Source organism: Nansenia antarctica (genome assembly GCF_963989245.1).
Source record: "Nansenia antarctica genome assembly, chromosome: 11".
Taxonomy (NCBI): domain Eukaryota; kingdom Metazoa; phylum Chordata; class Actinopteri; order Argentiniformes; family Microstomatidae; genus Nansenia; species Nansenia antarctica.
Genome location: NC_137681.1, coordinates 14,220,229 through 14,248,006, shown reverse-complemented (window position 1 = coordinate 14,248,006; position 27,778 = coordinate 14,220,229). Strand labels below are relative to the sequence as shown.

Below are 27,778 nucleotides of genomic sequence, written 5' to 3'. Positions count from 1 at the left end.
TGTAAATCTTCCACACTATGCACTTTAGGTGCATAATGGTCATTTGTTCGAATGGTAATTTACATTCATGGTACATTCCTTCTCAAAGGAAATATCTTGCAAATTCCCTCAGCCACTGTTTCACCCACATAATAACCCTAGACTATTGTATTTATTTTACAAGCACAACAATGCAAACAAACAATTAGATACATTATGTTCAACATAAATGTTGTTGTCTGAAACGTATTACCCATTTCATTAAGTATTCCCTCGAGTCAGTCCCAGTGTCAAAATGACATCTCCATGGCAATTTTGAATATCAGGTCCCTATCGAACAAAAAAACATTTATCATAAATGAGCTCATTTGTGATAGAAAACTCACAGAAACCTGGCTAGATACAATGGAGCAGCAGCCCTTATTGAGGCATCTCCCCCCAACTACAGTTTTTTAATACAGGTGCAACTCAAAAAAAATGAATATCATGCAAAAGTTCATTTATTTCAGTATTTCAACTTAAAGTGTTAAATGGCTTACAGCTTATGAAAACCCCAAATTAAATATCTCAGAAATGTTTAATATTACATGAAATCAATAAGAAAATGATTTTAAATACTGAAATGTCAGCCCTCTGAAAAGTATAATCATGCATATGTACAATGCAATGAGTCTATATAATATTTAAGTTTAACCCTTTAAGTTGAATTACTGAAATGCATGGACGTTTGCACGATATTCTAATTTTTGTACATTGTTAGACTATACAGCAAAGGTTTTTGTATTTCATTCTGTAGTTGATATTCTCTCATATGTAGGCTAAAGCTACATGAGGCAGACTTGTTTTTACTGATACTTCCTGATTCTAACTTCACACCATTATTATAAGCACACATTCACACATATTGTGATGTAATTTGCCTTAACAATCCTACCATGCAAACAGAGAACCTGATACAACACAAATCATCGAAGCAGCCAAAACGTTTCTATTAAACTGTACACATGGTTTCTGAACACAAAGGCCATGAAACACGTTTTGAAATACCAAATTGGCAAATCTAATTTGTTGGTATACTTTAAAAAATCTGAGCATCATTCTAAATCTAACTTAAAACATGACTTTAATAATCACCTGTCATGAATGTGGTCAAACTCTTGACTTGTCTTGAACAGCCTCAGACACAGTCTTTAATTTTATAATGTTGCCATTTAGCAGAAGCTTTTAATACAAAGCGATTTACAATGACGAATTACAGGGACATTCCCCCTATCTGGAGTAACTGAGGGCTAAGGGCACTTACTCAAGGGCACACTAGTAGTGGTGTGGTTCCAGGCGGGATTTGAACTCACAACCTTCCGATCGGAAGTCCAACTCACTAACCACTAGACCACCGCTCTCTTTAGGACCTTGCGCTTGTTGACAGCCTGAACTTGACTGGGTAACTCTGTCTCGAGGCCAGCCCGCTCCTGGCTCTGACAGTGTCACTGGAACATTTTACGTCGCAAGAAACCTGCGAAACTCTCTGACATGTTCCGTCCAGATATTGAAAGTGGACTACTCCAAAAGATGTGTCAGGAGGAGTAATATTGGACAGATTTTTTTCCGATATAATAACACTTACATGCATGTGTATTTACTCCTGTAAGTGAGCTATCTATCTATCTATCTATCTATCTATCTATCGCAGTCTTTTGATACTAAAGTTCAAGAGGAAGACGGAGTTTGTTTTCGGTGAGTTTACGAGAGAGAGAGCGCGTTAGCTCGTTAGCTTGGCTAGCTCCATTAGCGTGCTGCTAGCCAGCTAACCATGTTGATGTGAGTGAAACGAAAGAGTGCAGAGAGAGATGTGTTAAAGTGGACCAGCTAAACGGTTCAGGCTTTTAGTTGTCAATGTATATGGCTAGATAGGCCTAGTCAAGTACGTACTCGTGTTTAACAATGTGCCACGGCGGAACATATGTCAACAAATCAAAGTTGACAGTGAAATCGCTTATGTTGGCTAGCGGCTAGCTTGCATTAGCTAGCTCGATTCTGCTCCATGTCATCGCATGGCTTCTCCAAGGGATCTTGTAACTTTTATGTTGTATGTTTTTCCAGTCAGTAGGCTAACTCGTGTATTTTACACTTGTATGGTTTGCTGTGTATGTTAACATTTCCCGAGCATGCATCGTTATGAATAGCTAGCTTTACAAACCTAAGCAATAACATCTTTTGCTAGTAGTTTTTTGTTTTGTTTTTCGCTGTTCCACTTTACGCGAGCGTGAGGATAGACTTGCAAGATAAATAGTACTAGGCCTCAAAATGGATGAAAGTTAGCCAGGGTTTCATCGTGTCAGCATCGCAACACTGAAGGAGATCGCTAGTTGACAGCAATGCATTTATGGTTGTTATTGCCATTGCCAATATGCATATGAAGTTTATTCATCTTGCATTGACAGTATTTCTCTCCCCCTATAGCCATGGACATGGAACGACAGAAACGAAGGGAGGAAATCCAGAAGGCTATGGGCTTTATTCAGTAAGGAAACATGATATTTATTTAATTCTCTCTTTAAACACACGCACACACACACACACACACACACACACACACACACACACACACACACACACACACACACACACACACACACACACACACACACACACACACACACACACTTGGACTGAAAGAATATGTGGTGATGATTCTCCCATTTTTGTTCACAGGTCCTCGTTGCCTTTCCCAGAGCCTGAGGGTTATGAGGTATGGTGTTCAATCGTTTTGTTTGATTGTTTACACTTTTATTGACATGTCTGACTTGTAAAACCACTGGTCGGTCATCAAGCACATCTATCCCATCTACATTATAGGGGATTAATTAAACTGTGGCTTCTGCTTCTGCGTTCACATTGAAACATTTATTTGACCTGAAATCTCTCTTTCTGAACCTCTCTCTCATTGTCCACCCCTTCCTATTCTTTTCAGGCATTTTTGACCCAGTTGGTGTGTAACTTGCTGGACGAGGGAAACACAGTGTTTCGGGATGGGGAGTGGAGGCAGGCGGCAGTGAATTACAGTGAGGGAGTCAATGTGGCACGCTATGCCCAGGCAGAGGCACTCGTCATCCCCCCAGAGCTTCTGGAGAGTCTCTATGTCAATAGGGCGTGGGCACACTATCAGATTGTGAGTAGCATCATCACACACACACACACACACACACACACACACACACACAGTGAACTATCTATGTTCAGTTTTTAGCATTTAGCATTTAAATTAGATTATTTATCTGTTACAGCATTTTTATGAGAGTAATTCTTACTATGTGAGTTTGTATCTCAAAAATGTTAGTATAAGTTGGCCTAAGTCACCCCCCTCCCTCTCTCTCCCAGGGGGAGTATGAGCGGGGAGTGCAGGACTGTGACAGCGCGCTGTGCGTGTGTGATGGCAGTCGCAGGGCGCTCTACAGGAAGGCTCTCTGTCTGAGGGAACTGGGTCGGCTAAGGGAGGCCTATGAGTGTGGCACAGGATGCCTGCTTACTGCCCCGCATGTAAGTGGCCACACCAACACCCAAACATCTGTTTTACTAGTACCTGGATGGGCTCGATCATTGGATTTAGGAAGTCCCACTGATTTACTTTTCCTATTAGGACTGGAATTCATTATACAACAAAGCCATGACTTAAGATGTGTCAAAAATGTACCGGATGCTCCCTTACTTTTTTTTGCGTCCTACAGGACAGGCAGGTGGGTGAATTAGCTCAGGAACTGGCCAATAAGCTGGGCCTGAAAGTCCGCAAGGCCTACATCAGCCCTCAGGTGAGTTACTTCTGTCCCTCTAATTTGGAAGACTACAATGTTATGACTGGGTCTGTCCTCCTCAGTTCTCGAGTGACCGTTGTTCTTTCCATAGGTGGAGTCCTCTACGACAGGGGGCGAAAGCAACGGAGAAAATTCATCCCCCACAGGAGAGGCGAGTGTAGATCCCTGTTGGAAGAATAGCCGTTGGTTAGCCTTTTTTGTTAGGAGTAAAAGTGGATGATCTTCTATTGAACAAGCCTTTTCTTGTCTCTTTTAGACCTCCTCAAATGGATTAGAATCTCTAACTGACATTGGTCCAGGTACGTCAGCCCTTGATGAGAACTTAACCTCACAATGAACTCAGTTTACAAAATGTGTTTCTATTTTTTTTATGATCTGTCTCTCTCTCTCCCCACCATCTTTGTCCCTTTCCTCTTTCTCAGCTGATCTGTCCAACGCTCAGTGTATCCCTGCCCCTTTGGCCACACCCATTCCTGTCAGCGATGACCCCGCAACCCCAGAATCCTCCTGTCCTGACCTATCAGAGAGCCCCAGTCAGGCCCTGCCCCCGATGCCCTACTCTGTACCCGTTTCGGGGGAGCACATGGACGAATGCAGAGTGATGAACAACGATATGGATCTACACGACTGTATGCCTAAGAAGGTCAGCGAGGTGAGAGGGGCAGGGGAGAGGCCATTTCATCCATGGGTCACTTTAACACAGGGTCAAATACTTTCTATTTGTCTGCTGAAGAGGCTCTGTCACCTCCAGAGCAGGTACAGAAAGCAGTATTCTGATTCAATGTCATGTGTCACCGGCAAAGACGTTGGAACAGACCTGTGCCTATGCATTTATGATTTATCTACTAAAAGACTTGTTCCTCATCTGTCTCTCTTTTTTCCACAGAGCCCAGTTCAGGGTGCCATCCCTACCAACCTTCCCAACACCTCTGTGGGCATGCGGCCTCCTTACTCCTCCAACCTCCCCGCCCCTTCACCTCAGCTTCCGCCCGCCTACTTCAACTCCTTGGTCAGCCAGATGCCCCCAATGGAGCCCTACCCTGCGCTGGGCCAGAGGGACCAAGGCTCCACACAGGCGCTGGATGCCCTGGGGGCATTTTCCCCAGGGGTAAGAGCTGGGGCTGAGGACACAGAGGGCAAAGGAGTGGCTGGGGGACTGGACTCCCTCTCTGAGTACACCCTGCCTGGTGAGTGCCTGAGTGGGGGGGAAATGCGACTTGGGTTTTTGTGTTAGGAGAGACGTCAGGTCGTCATGAAACGGATTGACCGGAGTGTGGATATAATGGGGATATGACAACTGATAGGATAATGGTTATCACACCGTTCACAACAACCTTGAGTGGAACAGGTGCACTGATTTGCTATGCTGTTGGCGTGGTGCTCTGCCATATATAGCCTTGACTTCAAATGGAATCCCAAGCTCATTGAACAATGGAAAAAGTGCCGCCTTCCAAGCATTCATTTTCTAGCATTGTAACTGCCAATGGCACCTGGTTTTGGCATATATTGATTGATAGATGATTCTCTTACATAGACACATGTATTTGTTGCTTTGGATAAAGGTGTCTGCTAAATGGCAAAAATGTAATTGTAAAATACCAAGCCTCTGCATTGAGGAGGTTTTGCAACATTCTAAACCCCTGTTTCAGCTCTTTAAACCTTCACTTAACTGCCCTTACGATTGCCTCAGGGCACACGTTGTTGTTGTTGTTGTTGAAATTGGTTGGTGTCAGCAGCACTGATGTAAAGGCCACATGGTGTCTGACCTCCCTCTGTTCTTATGTTGCTGTCCTCAGGGGGAAGAATCTCTCACAGCTTCATCCCTGGAATCCGCAACCACAGCTCCTCTCACACAGTAAGCACAGTAAGCTGGGAAAATGTGTGTTGTGTTTCAATAACAAACTTGATACACATTTAATCATTTACATAAGGCTTCATTAAACTTGCTGATTCATACAATATGATTTTTCCCACCACACCATCCCATCGTAATGTGGTTTCTGGTCATTTAGACATTGTCAGAGGTCTCTAGACATAACGTGTGGTTTTTAACCTGCCTTCTTTTCTCAGAACGGTCCGGCGGGCACCAACCTCTCCTTGCTCTCAAGGAACCCCCTCGCTGCCACCCACGAGTTCCGCCAGGCTTGCCACGCCTGCTACAGCCGCATAGGTACAGAACCTGGAGGCTGCACTCTGGAGTTTCTGCTCTCCCCGTCTGAGTCATCTATCTGCTTCTCTGCAATTAAACTTGGGCCGTAAACTCAGACACGCATGGTCCTAGCTCGTGTCCAATTAGTTTGTGTCCCCCAAGTTCCTATTTCAGTTATTACAATTGCTTCTTTTACACTGAACTAAATGCTACCCTCCTCCTCGCCTCTCCCCAGGCCCCCGGGTCATGGACTACCAGTACCAGCCAGAGGCGGCCCACCGCTGTAAGAGAGACGTGCTGCTGTGTCGCCTCAAAAACACAGATGACCCTGACTGGAAGAGGGTCAGACCCCGGCCCGCACGCAACAACTTCCTGGGAGCCTTTGTGCTCTGCAAGGGTGTGTGGTGAAGGGAATTGAAGGGAATTGAATAGGTGACACTTTCATGTGGCCTGGGGTGGTCCAGTGGTCTAGCACCGTGGTCTACAGTGCACACATGTCCATGTCGGCATGGGTTTCGAATCCGGCTCCTGCCGACATGACGTCTCCTCCTTACTTTCCTGTCTCTATCCAATAAAATGAAAGGAGGACTGCCCCACAAAGCCCCACTCAGAAAAAGTTACTTTAAAAAAATGAAGAAAAAGGGACACAAATAACTAATCAATCAGCCAACAAATTAATCAAATTGTAATTCATCAATGCTTCTTCTTATAGATTGATTAGCTACAGAACCCTTAATTAAAGGGTTAATATCCCCATCCTCCTCGTTCCCCCGTTTGCAGAGGTTCAGGAGCGCCAGGAGTGCCAGTACGGGGAGAACTGCACGTTCGCCTACTGCCAAGAGGAGATAGACGTGTGGACTCAGGAGAGGAAGGGAGCCCTGAGCAGAGAGCTGCTGTTTGACCCTCTGGGCAGCACAGAGAGACGGGCCCTCAGTGTCACACGCCTGCTGCAGCTGCACATGGGCATGTTCATGTTCCTCTGTGAGGTGGAGTACACAGACGCACACACACCCACACACACACACACACACATATATTTACACACACTCATACACACATGAGTTTTACATGGTGCATGTGGATGTCCCTATCTGAATATACAATAGAACATTCCAATCTAAAAATGTCGGAGCAAGTCGTTGCAAAATGTTATGGTTGCGGCTTGATTGGTACTCTAGAGCAGTGGTTCCCAACCGGGGGTACGCGGACCCCTAGGGGTACGTGAGGGGATTGCAGGGGGTACGTGGAAAGATTTGGAATTATAATTTATTTCCCTTTCCAAAAAAATAATTAAATATAGTCATTTCATAAACCTGTTGTTAAAATGGTACGCTGCAACTTAAGTTCCTCCCCGACAGGTGATGACTGTAACACAAGTGGTAGTCACGTCACATTTAAATCACGTTCATTTACGTTCATTTACGCGCGCACGTCAGCTAGGCCTGTCAGTATACCGCAAAGATGGACAGATGGCTAAAACGACCAGCTACAGTAACGGTCAGATCAGAGGCAGATCAGACGGTCAGATCTCAGATCAGACGGTCAGATCAGAGAAAAAAAGAAAAAAAGGACCCCGCTATTATTTGGAAACATATGTTTTGTGGGGATTTACATGTACATCGGCTGATCCACCACAGCCACAGTGCTTTTTCTGCGGCGAAGTCCTGGCTAATAATTCAATGAAGCCAGCCCATTTACAGCGACACCGGAGCACCAAACACCTAGCAACTGTTGGTAAAACTGACGACTTTTTTAAGCGAAAACTGTCAGAGTTCAAGTCAAGTCAGGCTACACTGAAAAAAGCGGCAAGTGTGTCAAGCAAAGCACTGGAGGCGTCCTATGCTGTTTCATTACTAGTGGCTAAGTCAAAAACCCCACATTCAATCGCCGAAGAACTGATTTTGCCTGCCGCTGTGATTTTGGCTAAAACTATGCTGGACAAGAAAGCAGCTGACGCGCTCAAGTTGGTAACATTATCAAACAATACCGTCTCCCGTCGGATTGATGATATGTCCATAAATATTGTCGGACAAGTGGTGGATAAAATGAAGCAAGCAGGTCAGTTCGCTTTGCAATTAGATGAAATGACCGACGTTAGTGGGGAGGCTCAGCTGCTGGCTTTTGTGCGTTATAAAGAAGAGTTGGACATAAATGAGCATATCTTGTTTTGCAAGACGCTGCCAGGAAAGACAACTGGCGAGGAAATATTTCTGATTATTGACAGCTTCTTCAAAGACAACGATCTGGAGTGGAAATCCTGCAGTCACATCTGTACCGATGGAGCGGCAGCAATGACGGGTAAGGTGCGTGGGCTGCTTGGGCGTGTGATGAAGGTGAACCCCGAAATTAAGTGGATGCACTGTATTATTCACCGGCTTTCCTGACAGAAAACGACCACCCTCTTGCAGCCCTGTTTGAGGATGCAGTGTGGGTTGCGCAGCTGGCATATCTTGCTGATGTCTTCACTAAGCTGAATGAGCTCAACCTTTCACTTCAGGTCAAGTACTCACACATCCTTAACATGTATGACAAAGTGAATGGATTCATAAAGAAGGTTAAATTATGGGAGAGGAAATGTAAGGATGGAGATGTGAGCTGTTTCCCACTGCTTGATGGCCATCTCGCCACCACTGATGCTGACAGAGGTCCTGTGGTGAAAATAGTTAAAGCACATCTGTCCAAACTTGACACTGACTTCAACCAGTACTTTCATGACATTGAAACAAAGTCAGAAAAACTGGACTGGGTGAGGAACCCATTCAGAGTGAATGACAGGAGCAGCAGCAGCCTTCCTGCAAGCCTGCAGGAAAATCTGATGGACATGTCCTCTGATCGTGGGTTGAAGATGGCACATGCTGACAAGTCATTGACAGAGTTTTGGTGTGATGTTGAAAAGGAATATCCAGTGCTGGGAAAGTGTGCATTGAATGAACTTTTGCCTTTTGGATCTACATATATGTGTGAAGTGACCTTCTCAGCTTTGACCCACATCAAAACCAAGCCAAGGAACAGACTGAGTGTGGAGAGCAGCCTGGTGACTGCTGTTGCCACACTGCCTCCAGAACTGTCAAAGCTTATAAAAGAGAAGCAACCTCAAGTGTCTCATTAAAGCTCAACTGATGAAAAAAAGAATTGCAACTGCTACTGGGTGAGTCTATTTTTCACAATGGTGTAAATATCTATGTATTAAAGGGGAGTGGTTCAAATGATTTCATTAATAATCAGTAGAGTTAGATAAGAAGTTTAAGTGTGTGTGTGTGTGTGTGTGTGTGTGTGTGGATAGTTGGGGGTGTGGGTGGCTGTATTGCAAGTGCAACTGACACTTGTGATGATATTCTGGTTCAATTAGCTCTTGTCCCTGAGAGGGAATTTGTGATAATCATAATGTCTTGAATGTGTTCTCTCTCTCTCTATGTGTGTGTGTGTGTGTGTGTGTGTGTGTGTGTGTGATAAGTTTTATCCTGTCTCATCTTGTCTGTTTCCTCTCCCCATCAGTCAAGACTCTGGGATGAGAAAATGATGACATCACTGCACCTCAGACAGAAGCCAAAGAGGAGCAGGAGAAAGGGAAAAGAAACAGATATCAAATCAAATTCATTATTATTTATTATTTATTTTTCTATTTTCAGTGAGTGTGTGGGCATGTGGTAACAATTAACCATTGAGGTGGCCAGGTGGATAATTGGCCAATTAGCTCATGTAGTCTAATTTTGAATGGCAATGTTTTGAAATGGCAAACATGTGACTTTATGTCAGATTGTTGTGTGCAGAAAACCGTGTTCAGTGCATTTAAAAAGTGCCATTTTGAATAGCAAAATGTGTGTAAAGCAGAAAATGTGTTTAGAGTTTTGGAGACATGAGAAGAGGTTTTGCTCTCTGTGTGTCAGTAATAAATGTTATATTTGCAAGTTAGAGTTTAATTGATTTTTTGGGGAAATAATCAACACGCATGAGTGAGGGGGTACTTCTGGCATGGCAAAACAGCTCAAGGGGTACACAAGACAAAAAAGGTTGGGAACCACTGCTCTAGAGAGTATTATTCAACACGCATCTATGTGTAACAAAACGGGTAATAATCATGGGATGAATTAACATCCGTTTGAATGAATTTTAAAAGATGAAAATGGCAACGTTAGTTAACGAGTATCTACTGTCAAGAAAGCTAGCGATAATGTAAAATTGTTGGCCTCCAGCGAAATTATGGTAATGTTATCGTTGGTGTCCACCATGTTTACAGTTAGTTTGTAAAGACTTTTAACTGACCGTTCGTAAATTAACTGATTTCAGAGCGCTCTGACGTTGAAACCAAAGCTCTCTGAAGTCAGAGCAGATTTTTATTTCCATAAATTGTATTTATGAATGTTTTTACGAAATATGTGTTTATTAAATTTATCAGGAATCAATAAGGGAATCGATAAAGAATCGAACCGTATCAATAACATCTTATCAATTCCCATCCCTAATGTACACACAGTGAAACCTCTGCTATACTACCCACACACAACTGAATAACTGACATTTTTCCACCTTTTGTCTCCCTCTCCACAGGAATGTTTTGACAGTAAGCCTCGCATCATCAGCAAACGCAGCAAAGAAAACTTAGCCGTGTGCTCAAACCTCACGGCCCGACACGCATTTGATGACAACAAGTGAGTCTTCTAGACGTCTGTCCTTCACAAGCGTTCTGATGCTCATCCTTTATTGTATCAGGTCCAAATAGGCGATCTCTTGTAACATATATAATGGAACGAAACTTCGTCCTCTCTTCTCCTCACCCCCCCCGATATATACGTATATCTATCTTTCTCCTTCTCCATGTCCTCCATATCTCTCTCCTTCTCCTCCCTCTCTCTCACTTGTCTCTCTCTCCTCCTCTGTTCTTCAGGTGCCTGGTGCACGTGGTGAGGTCCGCCAACGTGCGCTACAGCAAGGTGCGCCCGCTGCACCCTCTCTGCCAGTTTGATGTGTGCCGCCACGAGGTTCGCTACGGCTGCCAGCGCGAGGACAGCTGCTCCTTCGCTCACTCTGTCATAGAGCTCAAGTGCTGGGTGCTGCAGCAAGACACCGGTAAAACACGTCACGTGACACCACACACACACACACACACACACACACACACACACACACTCACTCCAAATATAATATTTTGGTTGCAGACATAGTCTCTGATATTAACTTGAAAACTTGTCTTTCTCTCCTTCTTGTACACGCAGGTATCACCCATGAGGAGATGGTACAGGAGTCTAAGAGACACTGGCACCGGTTGGAGCAGAACGCACAGAGGCAGAAGGTGAGGCTGGCACGGGCACGTAGACACACAGGCACAGGGCTCTGCTCCCATTATTGGGGGTGGTCCAAACCATACAAAATACTTTTTTTAAATACATTGCCTGATAACACCAGTTGAAAATTGGGAAAGGAATTTTTGATGAGATATGAATAAAGTCTTATTTGCATAATTCTATTTTCTCTATCTCTCTCACTCTCAGCCTATGCATGTCCCACACCAGAGCAGTAGTGGGGGAGGGGGGGGTGGAGGGGGAGACGGTATCGGGGGAGGTGGTATCGGGGGAGGAGGAGTGAGCTCTGGAGGAGGAGTGGGCGGTGGAGGAGGAGGACGAGGCAGGGGGCTGAACCTGAAGATGAAGTTTGTCTGTGGCCAGTGTTGGAGGGACGGACAGGTCAACGAGCCTGACAAGGCCCTCAAGTACTGCACAGCTAAAGCACGGCACAGGTAAGACCAGCCGAATGGATAGCACCTGTAAGGATATTGACATCTTTCACAGCCTCGTTACCATGGTAACGGTAGTAGCGGCAACTGCCTGGGACGTCATTGTAGATAGACATTTATAGATGGAGAAAGGACGATGAGTTGTAGTAATTATGGATTTGGGAATATGGGAATTAGATAGTGACTTTATATATTTGGGAATTAGATTAAGTAACGTTTCAATAAGATATTTTGTAAGAAGAATGAATATGGTTATTGTGAATTATTGATTATTGTATATATTGTTATACCTCAGTTTGCAGTTACCCTAAGACTCAGTAGCCACTGAGGACAACAACCTCTCTATTATTCTTTCAGAATAAGCTAAACATAAAGTATGATGTCTGAAGTCTCCTTGTTCTTCATAAGTGCAACACTATCGGTATCCATTTAGCAAAAAATAATTATCCGATGGCACCCACCCACAAAAAACTTTTTTGGGCCATCACCAGTTTGCACCCCTGGCTATGCAATCCTGTTTTTTCCCCCCTCCCTCCTCTCCTTATTTTACTCTCTCTCTCCCTCCAACCTCTCTCTCTCTCTTTTTCTCTCCAGCTGGACTAAAGAGCGTCGGGTGTTGCTGGTGAAGTCGTTTGAGAAGGAGAAGTGGGTTGTTGTGCGACCGCTGCCCTTCTCCCGGACCTACCCTCAGCAATACGATGTAAAAGACAACAAAAAACCTGATTACACTTCAAATAAACCTGATGTAATAAAGAGTCATTTCGTACAAAAACACGGGACCCGTGATCAATTCAGGACATTCAGTTCAACAATTCCACCCAATGTTGTCTCCCCAGATGTGTGTCCACGTGATGAAGCAGAAGAAGTGCCACTATATTGGGAACTGCTCGTTCGCCCACAGCCTTGAGGAGAGGGACGTGTGGACCTACATGAAGAACAACAGCTGTAAGAGAATGGGCCCTGTAGGATGCACTCGTTCACCCACTCTCTCTACCTCCCTCTCTCTCTCTCTCCCTCTTTCTACCTCTCTCTCCAGTAATCTATCTCTTGTTGCTCTTCTGTGGATGACCTGCTGATGCTGTGTTTTGAATATCTTCTTTTACATGTTGCTGCTCACTGTGATATTCTACATTAGTCTGTGTCTGTGCTTAGAACCAGTTAATCCTATCTCACACTTATGGTGCATGTGATCGTTGACCCCTCTGTATGTGTCACAACCAGGCAGATGATGTGTATATGGATATTTAGTTTGAGTTTCTAATCGTCCTCCATGACCCCTATGTCCATAGTGAGAGACATGCAGCAGATGTACGACATGTGGCTGACACTGACCAATCAGAACAGGCGCACTGACAGAAGCCTAATGACCCCGCCCCCAGACGAGAAACAGGTTTCCATGACAGCAGATTACTCTGAGTCCTTGGTGAGTGTGTGTGTGTGTGTGTGTGTGTGTATATATGTGTGTATATTAAGTTGTATGAGTGTGTGTGTGTGTATATGTGTATATTAAGTTGTGTGAGTGAGAGAGAAACGATAACTGTAACTGTGTGTGTGTGTGTGTGTGCGTGTGTGTCTGCGTGTGCGTGTGCGTGTGTGTGTGTGTGTGCGCCAGGCTGCATCCAGGCGGATGTCAGAAGGAGGTGATCTGTGAGTGTGGTGAAGCTGAGGAGGAGCTGGCCTTGTAGCAGCAGAGAGGAGACCCGCTACAGCCTGTGATGTCAGTCACCCTACTGGGACGGGAGAAGTCCCCTGACCCACCACCTCACAGTAGGGCAAACAGACTGGCTGATAACACACTGATATTCACACCCAAGCAACAGGCACCAACTCCACACACACACACACACACACACAAATAAAGTCATGTTTGTGAACATGCATTTCCATAATCTGACAGGTTAATGTTGGATTTTGAAATTGAACCTCAGTACATTTCTAACATGTTGCAGTTCATGTATTGTACATGTGTGTCCCTCCCCTATATTACCACTGAAAGTCCATGTACAACTTGGCCGAGACTGAATTGCCCAGAAAATAGGAAAATTGCTGTATCTAATGTTGCTTGGGATTTATCTTCTACAACCAAATCCTACCCTCCTTCCCTTGTGGGAACGTAGAGAGAGGGATATGAAATTATTTAGAACAGAAATGGTGTGTACGCCATTTTCTATGGGAGTAGTGCTTCACTCTATTTGTCTGCCATATTGGTAGAGGACTATGAATGTAAAGCCTGCAAAGGCCTTAATGAGGAAGTCAAACATTATGGTTGTGGAATGTATTTGGCATACCAAAGCCAATCCTGTGTAACATTTAAATGTATTCCCCCCCCCCCCCCCCCGCCCACTCTTCCTTCTTTATTGATAGAAATGGCACCCCCATTCGGTTGGTTGCATACTTCAGTCTCCCTACCTGCGGCCTGCACCGGCACATGCACACGTGCACACACAGATACACCGGGTAGGCTCAGCACAGAGCCCAGTTTCACTGAAGGGCTACAGAGGCAGAGTGACTGCAGCAGCTGCCGTCCCTTTCAGGGGGAGGCTGGTGGTTTTCTTCCTCTACCCCGCTTCACCTGGTCCGTTGCTACGGCTACAGCTAGGCTTCCACCACCAGGTGCATAACAGGCTGTTATTATGGCTCTGGTTGAACCAAGGTGTTCATATTGTAATGTCCCCTAGAGGAGGGGGACGGGGGGGACGGTGAGACAAGCATGTTGTCTCGGGTCAAACGGAAGAATTATATTCTGATGGTGAACAATGTCAGAGAAGGGGGGGGAAAAAGCCTCACCTCAAGCTTGTCGATGAGATAGTAGTAGTATGGAGGAACTAAAAACTAAACCTGGGGGTTACTTTGTCCTGCAGCTCGATGTGGCTGCGAGATGCCCCCTATAGCCCCCCCCCCCCCCCCCCCCAAATGTAAACCTATGATAACTCCTCAAGGGGGGGAAAATTGATAGCCAGGGATGGGGCAGAATTAGAGGGGAAAAACAACTATAAGCACCATATGATGTGCCTATATTGCTGTACACGCATACACACACACTAACAATCATTCGCATATATTCAGGCAGACAATGCTTTGCGTATCATGGCAACCTGGTCCTCACCTGCAGTGGACATGATCAGATGTATGGAGGTATGTCTATATTCAAATACATTATATATACATATTCACAGATATCGCTATATACTACTAATGATAATTGATAACTTAGCAGTTAAGCTTAATTAAATATAACCTGACCTTGTATTGATTACATAGAACCTCTTGTTATTGAGCTATGCTATATGACATGTATCGCTAAACTAGATGACTATAGTGATTTTTTTGCTTCTGTGAGGGTCATTCCAGAGGAGTGGACAGCTCCTGCTTCTTGTGGCGTAGTTTGAATATGGTTTAAGCTGAGTGAACGGAACGTGATGGTTTGGGTTAAATCTCGTGAAGACAGTGTATATTAGGAGGTTTTTATCTGGTAGAGATTATGTTACTACATTTAAAGACGGTTTTGATTTAAATCATGTTTTTTCCATATCAACAAACAAATGGAGGTGGATGGGGAAGGCAATCCCTTATGTATGAGACGTCACTGAATGTAGCCACCATGATAGTAGATCAATTGTATCTGTCCAGTGAGCACTCATAGAGGGTTAAGATGAGGTGATAGACATCTGGAATGACCCAGGTATTTGCTTCATTGAGGGATTGTATTATTATTATTATTATTATTATTACTATTACTACTATTATTATTATTATTATGATGATGATGATGAATATAATGACGATAATGATTGCTATTATGACTATTTCTATTCTCCTATATGCTATTGATATACGTATATGTTAATTGCTATGTATAACTCTCTCTTTATATATGTATCCATGTATGAATATAATACTTAAACAGTAAATGGATGTCTATGTATGCTAACAGGGCTGTCCAGCAGGCAGTGGTGATGAAAGCCTTGTATTTAAATGTGTTCAAGCTTGTGTGAAGATTCCATTCAGCACAGCCACAGCTACAGTGGATGTGGGGTATTCAAAGAGCCTGCTAAACATGCAATCAAAGCTTGTCATTTGAGATAATTGGACTGTAGTTAGGAAATGTGTAGAAATGGTGTGCTGGAAAAGGTCAGTCAGTTAAAAGGAATGTTCAAGTGACATGAATTTGCCATTCAAGTGACATGGATTTGCCATGGCAACGTTTGTTATGATTGTTTTTCTGACTATTGCCGATGCAATTATTGTTCAAGTACCTGTGTTTCATCAGTCCTACTACTGTAACAGAACCCAGAGCATACATGGATGTCTATATATGTCAGTATAGCGCCTTATTCAATATATACCTATATAAGATGATATACATACCCCTATCGTATAACCCTACTCTTTCTATATATAATACATATACCTATAATTATACTTAGACACCCTTATAAGGTATTTAGATAAGAGGTGATGGAAGTGTTTTGGTTTTCTCTGGTTGTTGTTGGAAGAGGTCAGAGTCTGATGACGTAATTGCTCACGTGCACAGTGCTATAGGTCTTATGCTCTGTCTCTGCACAGTGCTGTAGGTCTTATGCTCTGGCTCGTACTGCTTACGTGCACAGTGCTATAGGTCTTACGCTCTGTCTCGTACTGCCCAACCTTGTCCTCGTCATTGTGCATTGTAGTCTGCCAGACCTGGGTTGAAATTGTGTTTTTAAAAAAATAAATACGTTGTTTCGGCTTGGATGGGTGAGGTTTGCACAGGTGGACTATTCCATTGGTTCTATTGACCCAGAGCAAGCTAAATCAGGTTCACCTCGAGTATTTGAAAAAGATCAAATGCTATTTTGACCCAGGTCTGTGAGCTATCCAATCATCCCCGGTGTGAGCACGCAAAGGGGTGAGAACTGAAAAGTTACATGTGTTCAATCAACAGCTGATTATGTTTGAATTTGAATGGTCATATCAGAGGGTCTTCCGCCGTGTGCTTGGCGAGGACTGTGAACAGGTTGTCTGGACCTGTCAAGTGAGTCAATGCCTTCCAGAGAATGTAATCACGAGACCAGTATGTTTTGGTTTACAGTTAGTGGCCCTGACGCCTGGAAAATACTGGGGAGAAAAAGTGGAGTCAGATGATTTGTTTCATTTAGGTTTTTCCAAGTAGAGGCCCGGAGACATGCTCTAAAACCAGCTCACACTGTGTTAATGTGACTGCCACACAGATAGGAGCTGTACTCCTCTCCCCTGTTAATGAACCACAGAAGTGAATTGACACACACACACACACACATACAGTACCCACACACATTAAGCTCATGTCAATCTACATTTACATAGTTATTGGTGGATTCTTTTCAACAACTTACACAAGAACCAGGGTTTTAAGAAGTGAAAATCAAGGCCTCTTTTTGTACTGTATTTTTACATTTGTTGTTTGTTTTTTTTGTCTTTGTTTTCTCCTTTGTCCTCCCTGGTTGGAAGTGAATTATGATCACAAATGGACCAAATCTCTTGAAAGCATTTAACAATAAACAGAGACTGTTTTAGAGAAATTGTGTTTTTCTTTCCCTCATCCACACTGGATATTCTCTAATAATTTGACTGTGTGTCTCTAATCATGAGTTGGTGTATGGTATGGATAGATATGGATGTATAGACATTCTGTCTTTGGTTTGGACACCAAGGACCATAACAATTATGGTTGTGAGTAATTTCACTTTACATTTTGTGTGTCTAGAAAACATGTAAAGAAAACATTCAGGATTGGTCATGAAAAGTGCCTCCAACAATGAAGACGTTTCGATCTGAAAACTACGTGAGCCTCGGTCTCGCTACTCGCAAATCTCAAGAATATATATATATATATATTTGTGTTGTTAATCGGACAAATATTATTATCGCCATCATGCAACAGGCATTAGAGGCGCTAGTCGGCAACTGCTCAATATGCATCGTGTGAAACACGGTCACGGCTTTTAATTAGGTAGTAACCCGTTAGACGCTCCAGGATTGGCTCCCTCAACGTTAACGGACAGCCGCAGTAACCTGTTCCTTCTGTTTCCATCGTTGCTACTGTAGCGTGGGCGAATTTGCGGAACCTAGGATGGTAGGTGATGGTAGGGCAATACCGCTACCTGATTGGTTGGCGAAGCACTCGTGAAGAGCCCCCTCGAGACTCGCCAGCCAATGAGGGGGCTCATCACGAGTGCTTCGCCAACCAATCAGGTAGCGGTATTGCCCTGCCTTCCCCTACCATCCTAGGTTCCGCAAATTCGCTAACCGTGGTGGACGGACCTGGCAGTGATTGGCTAGATGACATAAGAAAACAAGCAGATGCCGGGGCGTGATCTTTTAAGTTACATAACCTATTGGTTACACAAACATTGATTGGTGGTTGTCCAAAAAAGTTCGTATTCCCAGGTGTGCCTCAAAATCTAACCTGCTATATTCGAACCTATTTCTGCTGTTGCAAGCGCTGTTTGACACCTCCAACAGTTCTTCGCAGGTTGCTAATTGTGTTTGGAAACAACAGGTGATCTCCATTAGCGAGAGTTGCTTAATTTACGAAAAACAACAACAACGTTTAAACAAGTCAAGAAAGATGGCTACAACAGAGATTCCGGAAAATTTCAGAGCATTGCTTGAATACCCCTTTTCTGTTTCAATCCTTGATGACAACGGTAAGAATGTGTCAATGCATTTTGTGGGTGTGTAATTATGTATTTAAAAAATGCTGCAAGCATCATCCTCAAATCCTCCTTGTGGTTTGAGATTGTTGTAGTTTGTAAACGTTTCTTAAAGAAATTGTGTACATCTATTGCGTAACGTAAATAACGTAAATAATGAAGGAACCTGCAGAGGTCACTAAAGCTATACCATCTTCACATGGTCGGCGTCGTCACGTGATGCAGACAGGCGCAATACAATGCTTACATGCCAAATGATGTGCCATGTATTACTTGGAAGCTGTATTGTTGAAATAGCTGTACCCATGTAATTATTATAAGCATGTCAGTATATGGTAGCAGGACTATTTCAACCCTGAGTAAAATGTGTGGTGAGAACAGAACTAATGTTTGTTAATTTACATTTAAAACATTGTTTTAATCAGACTGCAGAGAATTTAACGATTGCATCATCAAAATAAGCAAGCAAAATCAGGCCTTTTCTGAAGTTCTTTTACGGCTATGAGATGCCGTTTTGGAAGGAGAGACTATAGCCCTCTCACTTGGCTCTGGATAGAAAAGTGCCCTAACAACAAATCGAGGATTCAGTTCACCCTCCCGAAGCTGAAGGGAGAAGCACTAAATACTGTTCTTGGTTTAGTTCAGGGGCAATTTCAACCTACTCTCATTTGAGGTGAACGGCACTGGTAGGATTCTGGTCTGATCACTAGATGGCTCTATTACCCTACTCTGGAGTGGATATGTTTGGATGTGATTTATGTCAGCAGTACATCAGGGGGTGTTTGCACAACTTACCATTTTGTGACAAGATGATGGCAAGAAAATGTGGACAGTCGTAAAAACACAGGTGGTATCTGACACTACAACGTTATGGTCAGTCATAACGTAATGAATACGAAGTACAGTACCAAGGGTCTCCACACAATCCATACTGACACAATGACCGACACTCAACACCCACTGGACATACTACTGGACATAATATGGCACAGGACTTTCAACACAACAGTGGGGGCTGCTGAGGGCAGAAATTGGAGGACAGGCTCATTCTAATGCCAGGAATGCAATGAGGGCTGGTTTGATACCAACAGTTATCAGCCATTAACATGCTGTTTAAAACAACCACAACAACCAGCGTCTACTAAAACACTTACAAAACACAGAATGGTCTATTTCTATATCTGTAATCTTTTTTCCTCCCTAAATCCCTTGCAGTCACAACATTGTTTACTTAAAGAAAGTGCAGAGTCATGCCGGCACGGCCTCCCAATTCCCTGAGGGTCCATCCATCTTTATATGGACTCTGATAGAGCGCAGCTAGACCCACTTGGCTTCGCGCCAGTCATGTGTCAGCTGAATAAGCATGTCTATGGCTGCTTGATTGTTATGGTTGGCCTGCTGACATATTTTCTGATTATTCCTTACTTACCACTCTTGACACCAAGGCACAAGTTTCAGGCACATGCCTTTCACAAGTCTGTGTCTCCATGTGAAAGCTAATTTCCGGCACAAAGTGACAGCTTTCGTTCCACTGCAATGTGCATTCTGTTCAGTGACAGCATACTACTGCTGTAGTACAGGTTCATATAGGACACACTCACAACTATCCACTGCGGATCAGTGCCTCTTGCCATAGGGACGAACATGTGTGCCTAGTCCTCAACAGGTACAACACATAACAATCAGGACACACAATGGATTAAGACGAGTGGACAGGAGTGTCTTTTGACATGCCACATAATTAGAAACATTTGATAGATTATAGATTGGTTATTGCCCAGTGTGGTGATGTTACCTGTCTCATGTTATTTTAATAAAAGGCTGTGAGATTGCAGTTGAAGCATTCTTTTTTGCCTCTTTCTGGAGCAGAGAATGTAATGACTGGCACGGTTTTGCTACACTCTGTATCTCTACTGCAGTTCATACAGCCCCCCCAAATCCATAACACAGAGATTCTGGTTGATTTAACCTCTATTCGACATGTATGCCTTGGCTTTGGTGTTGAATAAATCACTGTCTCTTACTGTTTGAGTATGACATGTTGTTATGGGTGTGCATCACATCTGCATGTCTAGTGTGTTGTTTACAGTGAGTTATTTTAGGCAATGCCTGTTGGTCAGAGATGTTTACAGGTTTACAGATGTCTTCAAGAGATATCTGCGTGATATGACTGGAAGAAAAAAAATGCAATGCCAAAATGTCAGGGTAGTAAAACCACTAATGTTCTTGAATCAGATGTGCGCCTTATACAACGCAGCAGGACACACCCGCCCATGCGTACGCATGTACATTGCAGGCGCTTGCGTGTACGATGACCGCACATGATTTGGCATGTGAGCAGAATTTGGGGACAGAACGGAAGGCTAAAGTGGGAGCACTCATCTATCCAAGCACAACATAACATGTGTGGTGAACGGATAGCTCAAATGTAGCCTATTGGAGGAAATGTGTTTTTTCTTCAAAGTGAACACCGTGTCTTGTATTGTTTCAATACCGACATGTAGCTGTTACTGATGAGAACTTTTGAAGTTGAGGTAGATAATAAAAGGTCAACACTGTCTTTGACACTGACCGATAAACATTTCCTCCATGGATATGGACTACCTTTAGTTAGAAACATGGGCTGTGTTCGAAATGGCATACTAGCATACTGCATACTGCATACTAGCATACTCAATTAGTATATACTGCATACTGCCTACTAAATTCATATTAAGTATGCCAATACCAGCCGACTGAAAATCTAGTATACATTTCTTGCATACTCAAATTTCACATAATCTACAGTGTGAGAACGCACTGCATACTCAAAATCTACGTCATATCTAGTATGAGTAGTATGCTAGTATGCCATTCCGAACACAGCCACGGTGTTCCCGTCTGACAGCTTCACACGTAACTCGCTCAACCAATGGGATCTCAGCTAAAAAAAGTGACTCCTATTGGTCCCGCATGTCCCTGCCTCTGTGGCTCAGACAGCCTATCAGCTCCGGCGGATTCTTAGAAGAGGTGTGGTTTCTCCTAAGGTTGTTTTTGGAGAACTGGGTCAAACGTCGTATCGGTCCCTTAATAGTGTAACCTCTAGTGCAAGTTTCTCGTGATTTCAATGTACGACGGATCACAATTTCCATACGGAAAAGAGTGTCCCAGTTATAGTCATTGTTGAGGAGGCGGGACGATAGTCTATTACAATTTTTTTTGTTAAGTATGTCGGGAAAGCCGATAACGGTCATACTGGAAACGACCATGGGCACACCGGGTTCTTTCCCAGTGGTTCTGAAGAATATAATGGAAATACCCCCACCGAATTTGCTCGAGGGCGACGACGGTAAGTCTAGATGATTCTCGATTCTACGTGGAGATTTCGCACGTTTGTTCAATACAGTGAGAATGACCGAATGGTGTAGAAAAAAGTCGCATGCTTGACTTATGCAACTTTCAATGGAAACTTGTCACCTGTCATTTAGAAATCATTTAATTGGTCACGACGAGAGAGCATTAACAGCCGAAATAGTAAGATACATGTTTATGTATTAAGCCTGACGGATCAAGCATCTGAATGTCCAAAGTAATTATGGTGAAATTAAGACCACTTTCATTTAGTAGCCATGGCTAACTGTACTCTTACAGAAGCAGTACATGACAAGGCACAGACGATTCCTCTCTCCCACATTCTCCTACCATTTGCCAGCCTCTTACCATGTGTCATTTGTAACACTTTCAGTCTCCTTCACGAAAAGCTCACTCTAAACCTGCTGAATGATGGATTCAATTTAAAATACCTAATCCTCTCTCTCCCCTGATCACTACCAAATGCATTCCACTGATCCAAGCTTTCCTGGCTTCCACAGAGAGTGACAAGGAGAAGCTGTGCACAGGAGATGATGCGGACCTCGGTGGAGGAGTGAGCGGGATGGGTCCGTCTGCTGCCCTGACCCCCGCCATCTGGGACAAGACCATCCCGTACAATGGTGAGACCTTCCACCTGGAGTACATGGACCTGGAGGAGTTCCTCATGGAGAATGGCATTGCCACTTCGCTGGATGACAATTCCGAGAAGAGCAAGGAGGGGGCAGGGAAGAAGACTGCGAAGACAACTGCCACTGCTAAATCGGAGACAAGCCCAGTCTCCCTCCTGCCCGTGTTGGAGCTGGACCAGGTTGAGGGGGAGGAGGTGGTCACATTCATGGTCAACGACCCCGACATCCTAGCTACAGCCAACTGCAGCACAGGTGAGGTCTTAGGGATACGTAGGTGGGTTACACCTGTGAGTATGGAGGGGAGGGTGAGGCGGGTGATGTGAGGTCAGCATGGTAATCTGAGATTACTGATTTTTTTTACTGATCTTACTGATTAGTTACTTGACTAGTCCTTCAAAGTATGACATTAATCTTAGGCTAGTTTGTGGTTTTAATCTTGGTTGGTGGTTGTTTGTTCTGCCATAGGTTTCCCATAACTGACAGCCAAGGTGACACATACATTTGAACCTCCTACTGGGGTGCTTTGAATACCATCCATTGAATGCCGTGTGCACAGTTGATGGTGGTCAAAATAGAATCAAGTCCCGCTAATGTGTTTGAGACAACATATGTGTACATAGTACCACTGTCTTATTAGCAGCCCATTGGTCACCTGTGACTTTGAGGCCGTTTCTATCAAACTATTTAATTCATTCCCAATTACATTACATGACTTGTTTTTGGTCATAAGAGAGTGCCTAATTGATATATAAATTATAGAACTCTAGAATGTATGGTAGTTGAATTCCACCAGGGCTTCACATTGTATGGGGAAGAAACTAACTCTCAGTACTCCCAATATGTAGTATCTTTCCACCGGGGTATGAGTCATCCTGAGCCAGTAATTGCATCACATGAGCAGGGAGGCACGGGGAGAATAGTGCCAATTAGGAGTCAATGGATTCCATGTTACTAACTCCAGTCCTGTTGGCTGTGTCTTCCAGAAGTGGTCATAGAGAAGGACGGGGTGACCCCTGAGCCTGTTGACTCAGAGGAGATTGAGGTGGACGTGAACTTTGAGCCGGACCCCACAGACCTGGTGCTGTCCAGTGTGCCTGGCGGGGAGCTCTTTGACCCACGCAAACACAAGTTCTCTGAGGAGGAGCTCAAGCCACAGCCAATGATTAAGAAGGCCAAGAAGGTATATGTACCGGAAGAACAGAAGGTAGGTCAAAGAGACCAGGTCAAAATGGAGGGTGTGCTAGACTAGTATAAGGGGCTGTTGTTATGTCAAGGAATTGTAAATTGAGTAAATGTATGCGTAAGACAATGTTCCCATTGACAACTCTCTTGCCCTGTTTCATTTAATGATTCCATTAGCTGTAGTTGGTTCAGGAAATGCTCTCGTGTCAATTTCAATGACTCTCTCTCTCTCTCTCCCCTCCCCCCTTCCTCTCTTTGATCTCTACTTCCGCCACTACAGGATGTCAAGTACTGGACAAGGAGGAATAAGAACAATGTGGCGGCGAAGCGTTCCCGTGACGCGCGGCGCCTCAAGGAGAACCAGATCACAGTGCGGGCGCAGTTCCTGGAGCGCGAGAACCGGGTGCTGCGGCAGGAGGTGGCTGAGCTGCGGAAGGCCTTCGGCCGCAGCAAGAACACTGTGGCCCGCTACGAGGCTAAATACGGAGAGCTGTAAGCATCAAAACAAGGCAAACGCCAGCCATCAGTCACATCACTTCATGTTGATAACATCACTAATACCGTTAGGAGTTGTGGTCATTATTCAGTCCTGAACACACCGTGGAACTACTACCATTCACAGTGTACCCCCTAGTGGAGTCTTCCAGAGAAACAGATTAAGAGGGGAATTGACATCACCTTGAGGTAGAGAGAGGCAGGTGTGAAAGCCATGCTTTCCACCAACGCGAACCTAGTTCTAGTTCTGGGCTAGTGCCGGTGCCGGGTCGCAGTTAGTTCAACTTGCGAACCTTCTAAGAACCGGTTTGCTTTTAGAGAGCCACGCCATTACGTCTCCGCTTTCCCAGCAATGTGCCAACTTCAAGCACAACAACAACAACGCGTATTTGTGCTGCTCGTCGCAATTAACGTTTTGCTATTATTAACACTTAACACAAGATGTTAAAAATCCCATGTTATGAAAAACTCACTTTTTCGGTGCTTGCTGTACATTTGGGTGCGTTTCTTTGCCGCGCTGACAAACAGCGAACCGCTCATGATTTCCCAACCCGTGAAACAGGGTACAGAAACGGATGTGTTTAGAGTCATGCTGGAGTTCAAATCTGAGTGGTATTTTCAGTAAAAAAAAACTTAAATGAAAGTTTGGGGTACCCCAGAGACTTACATTAACTTGTGGAAAAGGAGCATAATAGGTTTCCTTTAATGTTAGCCTTTGTTGTAAGCTAGATTGTTGGTTTGATATAGCTACCTACCTACCATTGACTACGCTGGTATGTATTACATTGCAGTTAAACTAATCTAATAAATTAATGATGCACCGATTAATTGGTCTTGGGTGGTGGTCACGATAATCCCACCATCAGCCCCTGACATAAGCGGTTCTGTGTTGTAGACCAGCAAGTGTTGGTGCCACTCTGGAGCCAGTTCTTTTGCAGTCAAAATGCGAAGAACTGGTTCGAGAATAGGCACTGGCTCCGAACCGGCCCTCAAACTGCCTTGGTGGAAAAGGGGTATGAGAGACCCACATACAGTATAAATGACTTTACATTATATTGAAATTGTAGCCTTATTAAGTTCTCTCATACAGTCATGACAATGAATAGATTGAACAAGACTTGTTTGACCTCCATTCAATACGCCATGTTGACTCCTTCTTTCCTTGTGATTCACCTTCTGTTTCCCTTTTCTTTCAAGTGAGCCACTCGAAGACCAGTAGACTATTGATTTATTTATTTATGGAGGGTTGGTTGAATAAATAAATCAATGAGTTGGGTGGGTGCTATGGATAGATGGATCAGATGAGGAGGAGGAGGAAGAAGAGGATTGTGCGTAGGAGTGAGAATAGTGTTGCCATGTAGACACTGTGGAATCTTGTTTCATCTGACTGCTAGATGTTTTTTGATCTTATTTGTTTTTTAAGACTTGCGTTCACCATCCGTGTGATGTGATGTGCGTGTGTGTGTGTCGACTTTTAAGTGCTTCTTTCAATGCACCTGTGTCTTTTGCTCATGTTTTGTACACTATTTGCCGATAGAGATGATTAGGAATTTATTTTAAAGGGAAAGGGGGGAGGGAGGAGTTCGGGTAGAGTGAAAATATCGAAATATTTTAGGATTGTTGTCAGAAATATCACAGCTACTCTAACACCATTTATGGTTGCAATAAGTTTGCTTCCAACTTAACTCTCACGTCTGTGTCTTTGTTATAGTTGTCTCCTCAAAGCAGTCATTGTCTTATTGTCTCTTCCACGTCATGTTTTCATATAAGGCTAATAGCTCTCTGCTTACCAGATACAGATGTAATACAACTATTTTGTGATTCGTCAAATCCAATAACTCAAGCTTATCAGGGTACTACTACAGTGTAGTAAAACCATATATAACTCATGTTCAAGTACGTGTTACTACTCAAAATTGTACGTAATGCTTGGCAATGTAAACTGGTCCTCTTCTCTGTAGGTTGCCAGTGTTTAGTCTTGTTTGTCCAAAATGTTTTGAGAAGTAACAATATGTAAAGAATCCACTGATGCATGTAAATAGAACTATATTTTCTAGACTGTTATATATTATAATAATATTATAATATTATATTATTATATTTTCAAAGATACTTGCTACAAAATATGTTATAAATCAGACGATTTGGAATAATTTGGCTTTGGAATGTAGAATGTGTTCCCTCCAAATATGTGTTCAGAACCCAACATCTCTTTCGTTTACTTACTGACCTGCTTTGAATGATCACTAAAGCTCTCTGGGACCGAAGGAGATCTATAGCCAGATGTTGTCATGCTCTGCACTGAGCACAACACCTACAAGTTACCTCATGTGAAGTAGGAAAACATAGGAGTACAGTAGTGTGTGTTGCAGTTTTCTTTTCTTTTTTACTTTTGCCAAACCAGGGAATGTCTGATTCATAAGTACAGTTTGAACTGGGCATCTCAGTTTCAACAAGGACCCAAACCAACGTGTCTTCAGCCGACTCAGTGCAGTGCTCCATCTGCCAGTTTATAGGGGCACACTCTTCGTACATATCTCTAACCAAACTCCTGAAGCCTGTTGTCAGAGTTCCTTACTACTGTTTTTTGCTCTTTGTATTGTTTTCATGTTACCAAACCCTTATACATTTGTAATATCGGACTTGGTCATATATTGGGAAAATAAATCATGTTTTGTTTGTTGTAGTGCTTCCAAGTTTTATTCCATGTTTTGTAATGTCGCAGAACATTACATTTGGACAGTAGTCACACTGAACACTGTCACAGCAGGATGTCTTACTTGGAGGACAAGTTCTTGAATTGTACAGTATATTTCAGACTTTTTCTGGTTAAGCTGCTATCGGATTTGAGGCAAATTGATTGCAATGCAAATTTGATGGGTACATAAACAGCAGTGTTGGTAAAGGCAAAGGCTGTGACAGATGTCCTTCACAAGGGGAAGTGATTAAAGCCTGTACTACATTATTGACAGAGGGAATTGTTTAAGTTCATGTGATAGTTGTATTTTTTTCACAAAAATAAAGGCAATTAAAATTGTTGATTTTGTTTTCAAGATACTCATGAGTCATTGTTATCCTTACTTTAATGATCTGTCTCTTATGAATATAGACTCAATTGAAGTATTTGCATACAAATGGTTTCAAGGAAAACAGTGAAAGCATAGCTCCCATTGACTCAGAGAGGTGGATATTGAGGGCAGATATGCAGCAAACATTTTGTTTAAAGATATATGTGGGTAACATCGACTTCATAGTGTCCACCTTAACACATGAGCTTCCTGACTTGTTTTAGTCCACTTATTATTGTATTTCCTTTTGACCTCTTCTTATTCTAACTACGACTTGAAGAAAATTCTTGACGTCATGTATTTGGTAACACACTTATGCTGTTGCATAAGCCACTTTTTGAGAGAGCGGGAGGAAGTATGAAACATGGCCATCTGGTGGAGATATGGAGGGAGACATGATGAAGTGGAACCGGCCAAAACCACTAAAGGATTTGACAGGATCAAGTGATAAACATAGATAGAATATCTCACTGATGTGGTCATTAAAGAGTTATAGAGATTTTAATCAGACCTGGGAATGACTGGTGTACCACCTTATATCACCTCAGCCTCCAACCATGATGGGGTGCTATAATTCACTAAACTTCTGCACAACATAATCATTCCAAATAGTCTTGCCATTTCAGTTTCATGGCATCAGATACGTTATATGAAACCTTACCACCTTTCTCTTTTTTTCTCCACACATGCATGAACCTAGTTGTGACTTTA

General features: G+C 43.4%; 2 protein-coding genes across 3 annotated transcripts; both read left to right on the top strand.

Moving 5' to 3' along the window:
• The first annotated feature begins 1,578 nt into the window (after positions 1–1,578).
• On the top strand, positions 1,579–17,187 carry zc3h7bb (zinc finger CCCH-type containing 7Bb). The gene is made up of 22 exons (XM_080541728.1): positions 1,579–1,713; positions 2,440–2,500; positions 2,692–2,728; positions 2,951–3,148; positions 3,358–3,516; positions 3,705–3,785; positions 3,880–3,939; positions 4,045–4,087; positions 4,211–4,440; positions 4,675–4,975; positions 5,585–5,643; positions 5,859–5,958; positions 6,173–6,334; positions 6,718–6,923; positions 10,486–10,586; positions 10,823–11,004; positions 11,151–11,227; positions 11,427–11,671; positions 12,263–12,368; positions 12,505–12,613; positions 12,958–13,091; positions 13,281–17,187. The coding sequence occupies exons 2-22, from the start codon at positions 2,442–2,444 to the stop codon at positions 13,317–13,319; spliced, it is 2,688 nt and encodes an 895-aa protein (XP_080397854.1). The 5' UTR covers positions 1,579–1,713; positions 2,440–2,441; the 3' UTR covers positions 13,320–17,187.
• An 822-nt stretch (positions 17,188–18,009) lies between these two features.
• tefa (TEF transcription factor, PAR bZIP family member a) lies at positions 18,010–27,056 on the top strand. 2 transcript variants are annotated; one of them, XM_080542106.1, is made up of 5 exons: positions 18,010–18,336; positions 22,194–22,574; positions 23,306–23,526; positions 23,785–23,996; positions 25,197–27,056. In XM_080542106.1, exons 1-5 carry the CDS (start codon positions 18,258–18,260, stop codon positions 25,216–25,218), a joined length of 915 nt encoding a protein of 304 aa, XP_080398232.1. In that variant the 5' UTR covers positions 18,010–18,257; the 3' UTR covers positions 25,219–27,056. The 2 variants fall into 2 exon arrangements, with proteins under 2 accessions (XP_080398232.1, XP_080398231.1); XM_080542105.1 differs by lacking the exon at positions 18,010–18,336 and adding an exon at positions 21,403–21,670.
• Positions 27,057–27,778: the final 722 nt, after the last annotated feature.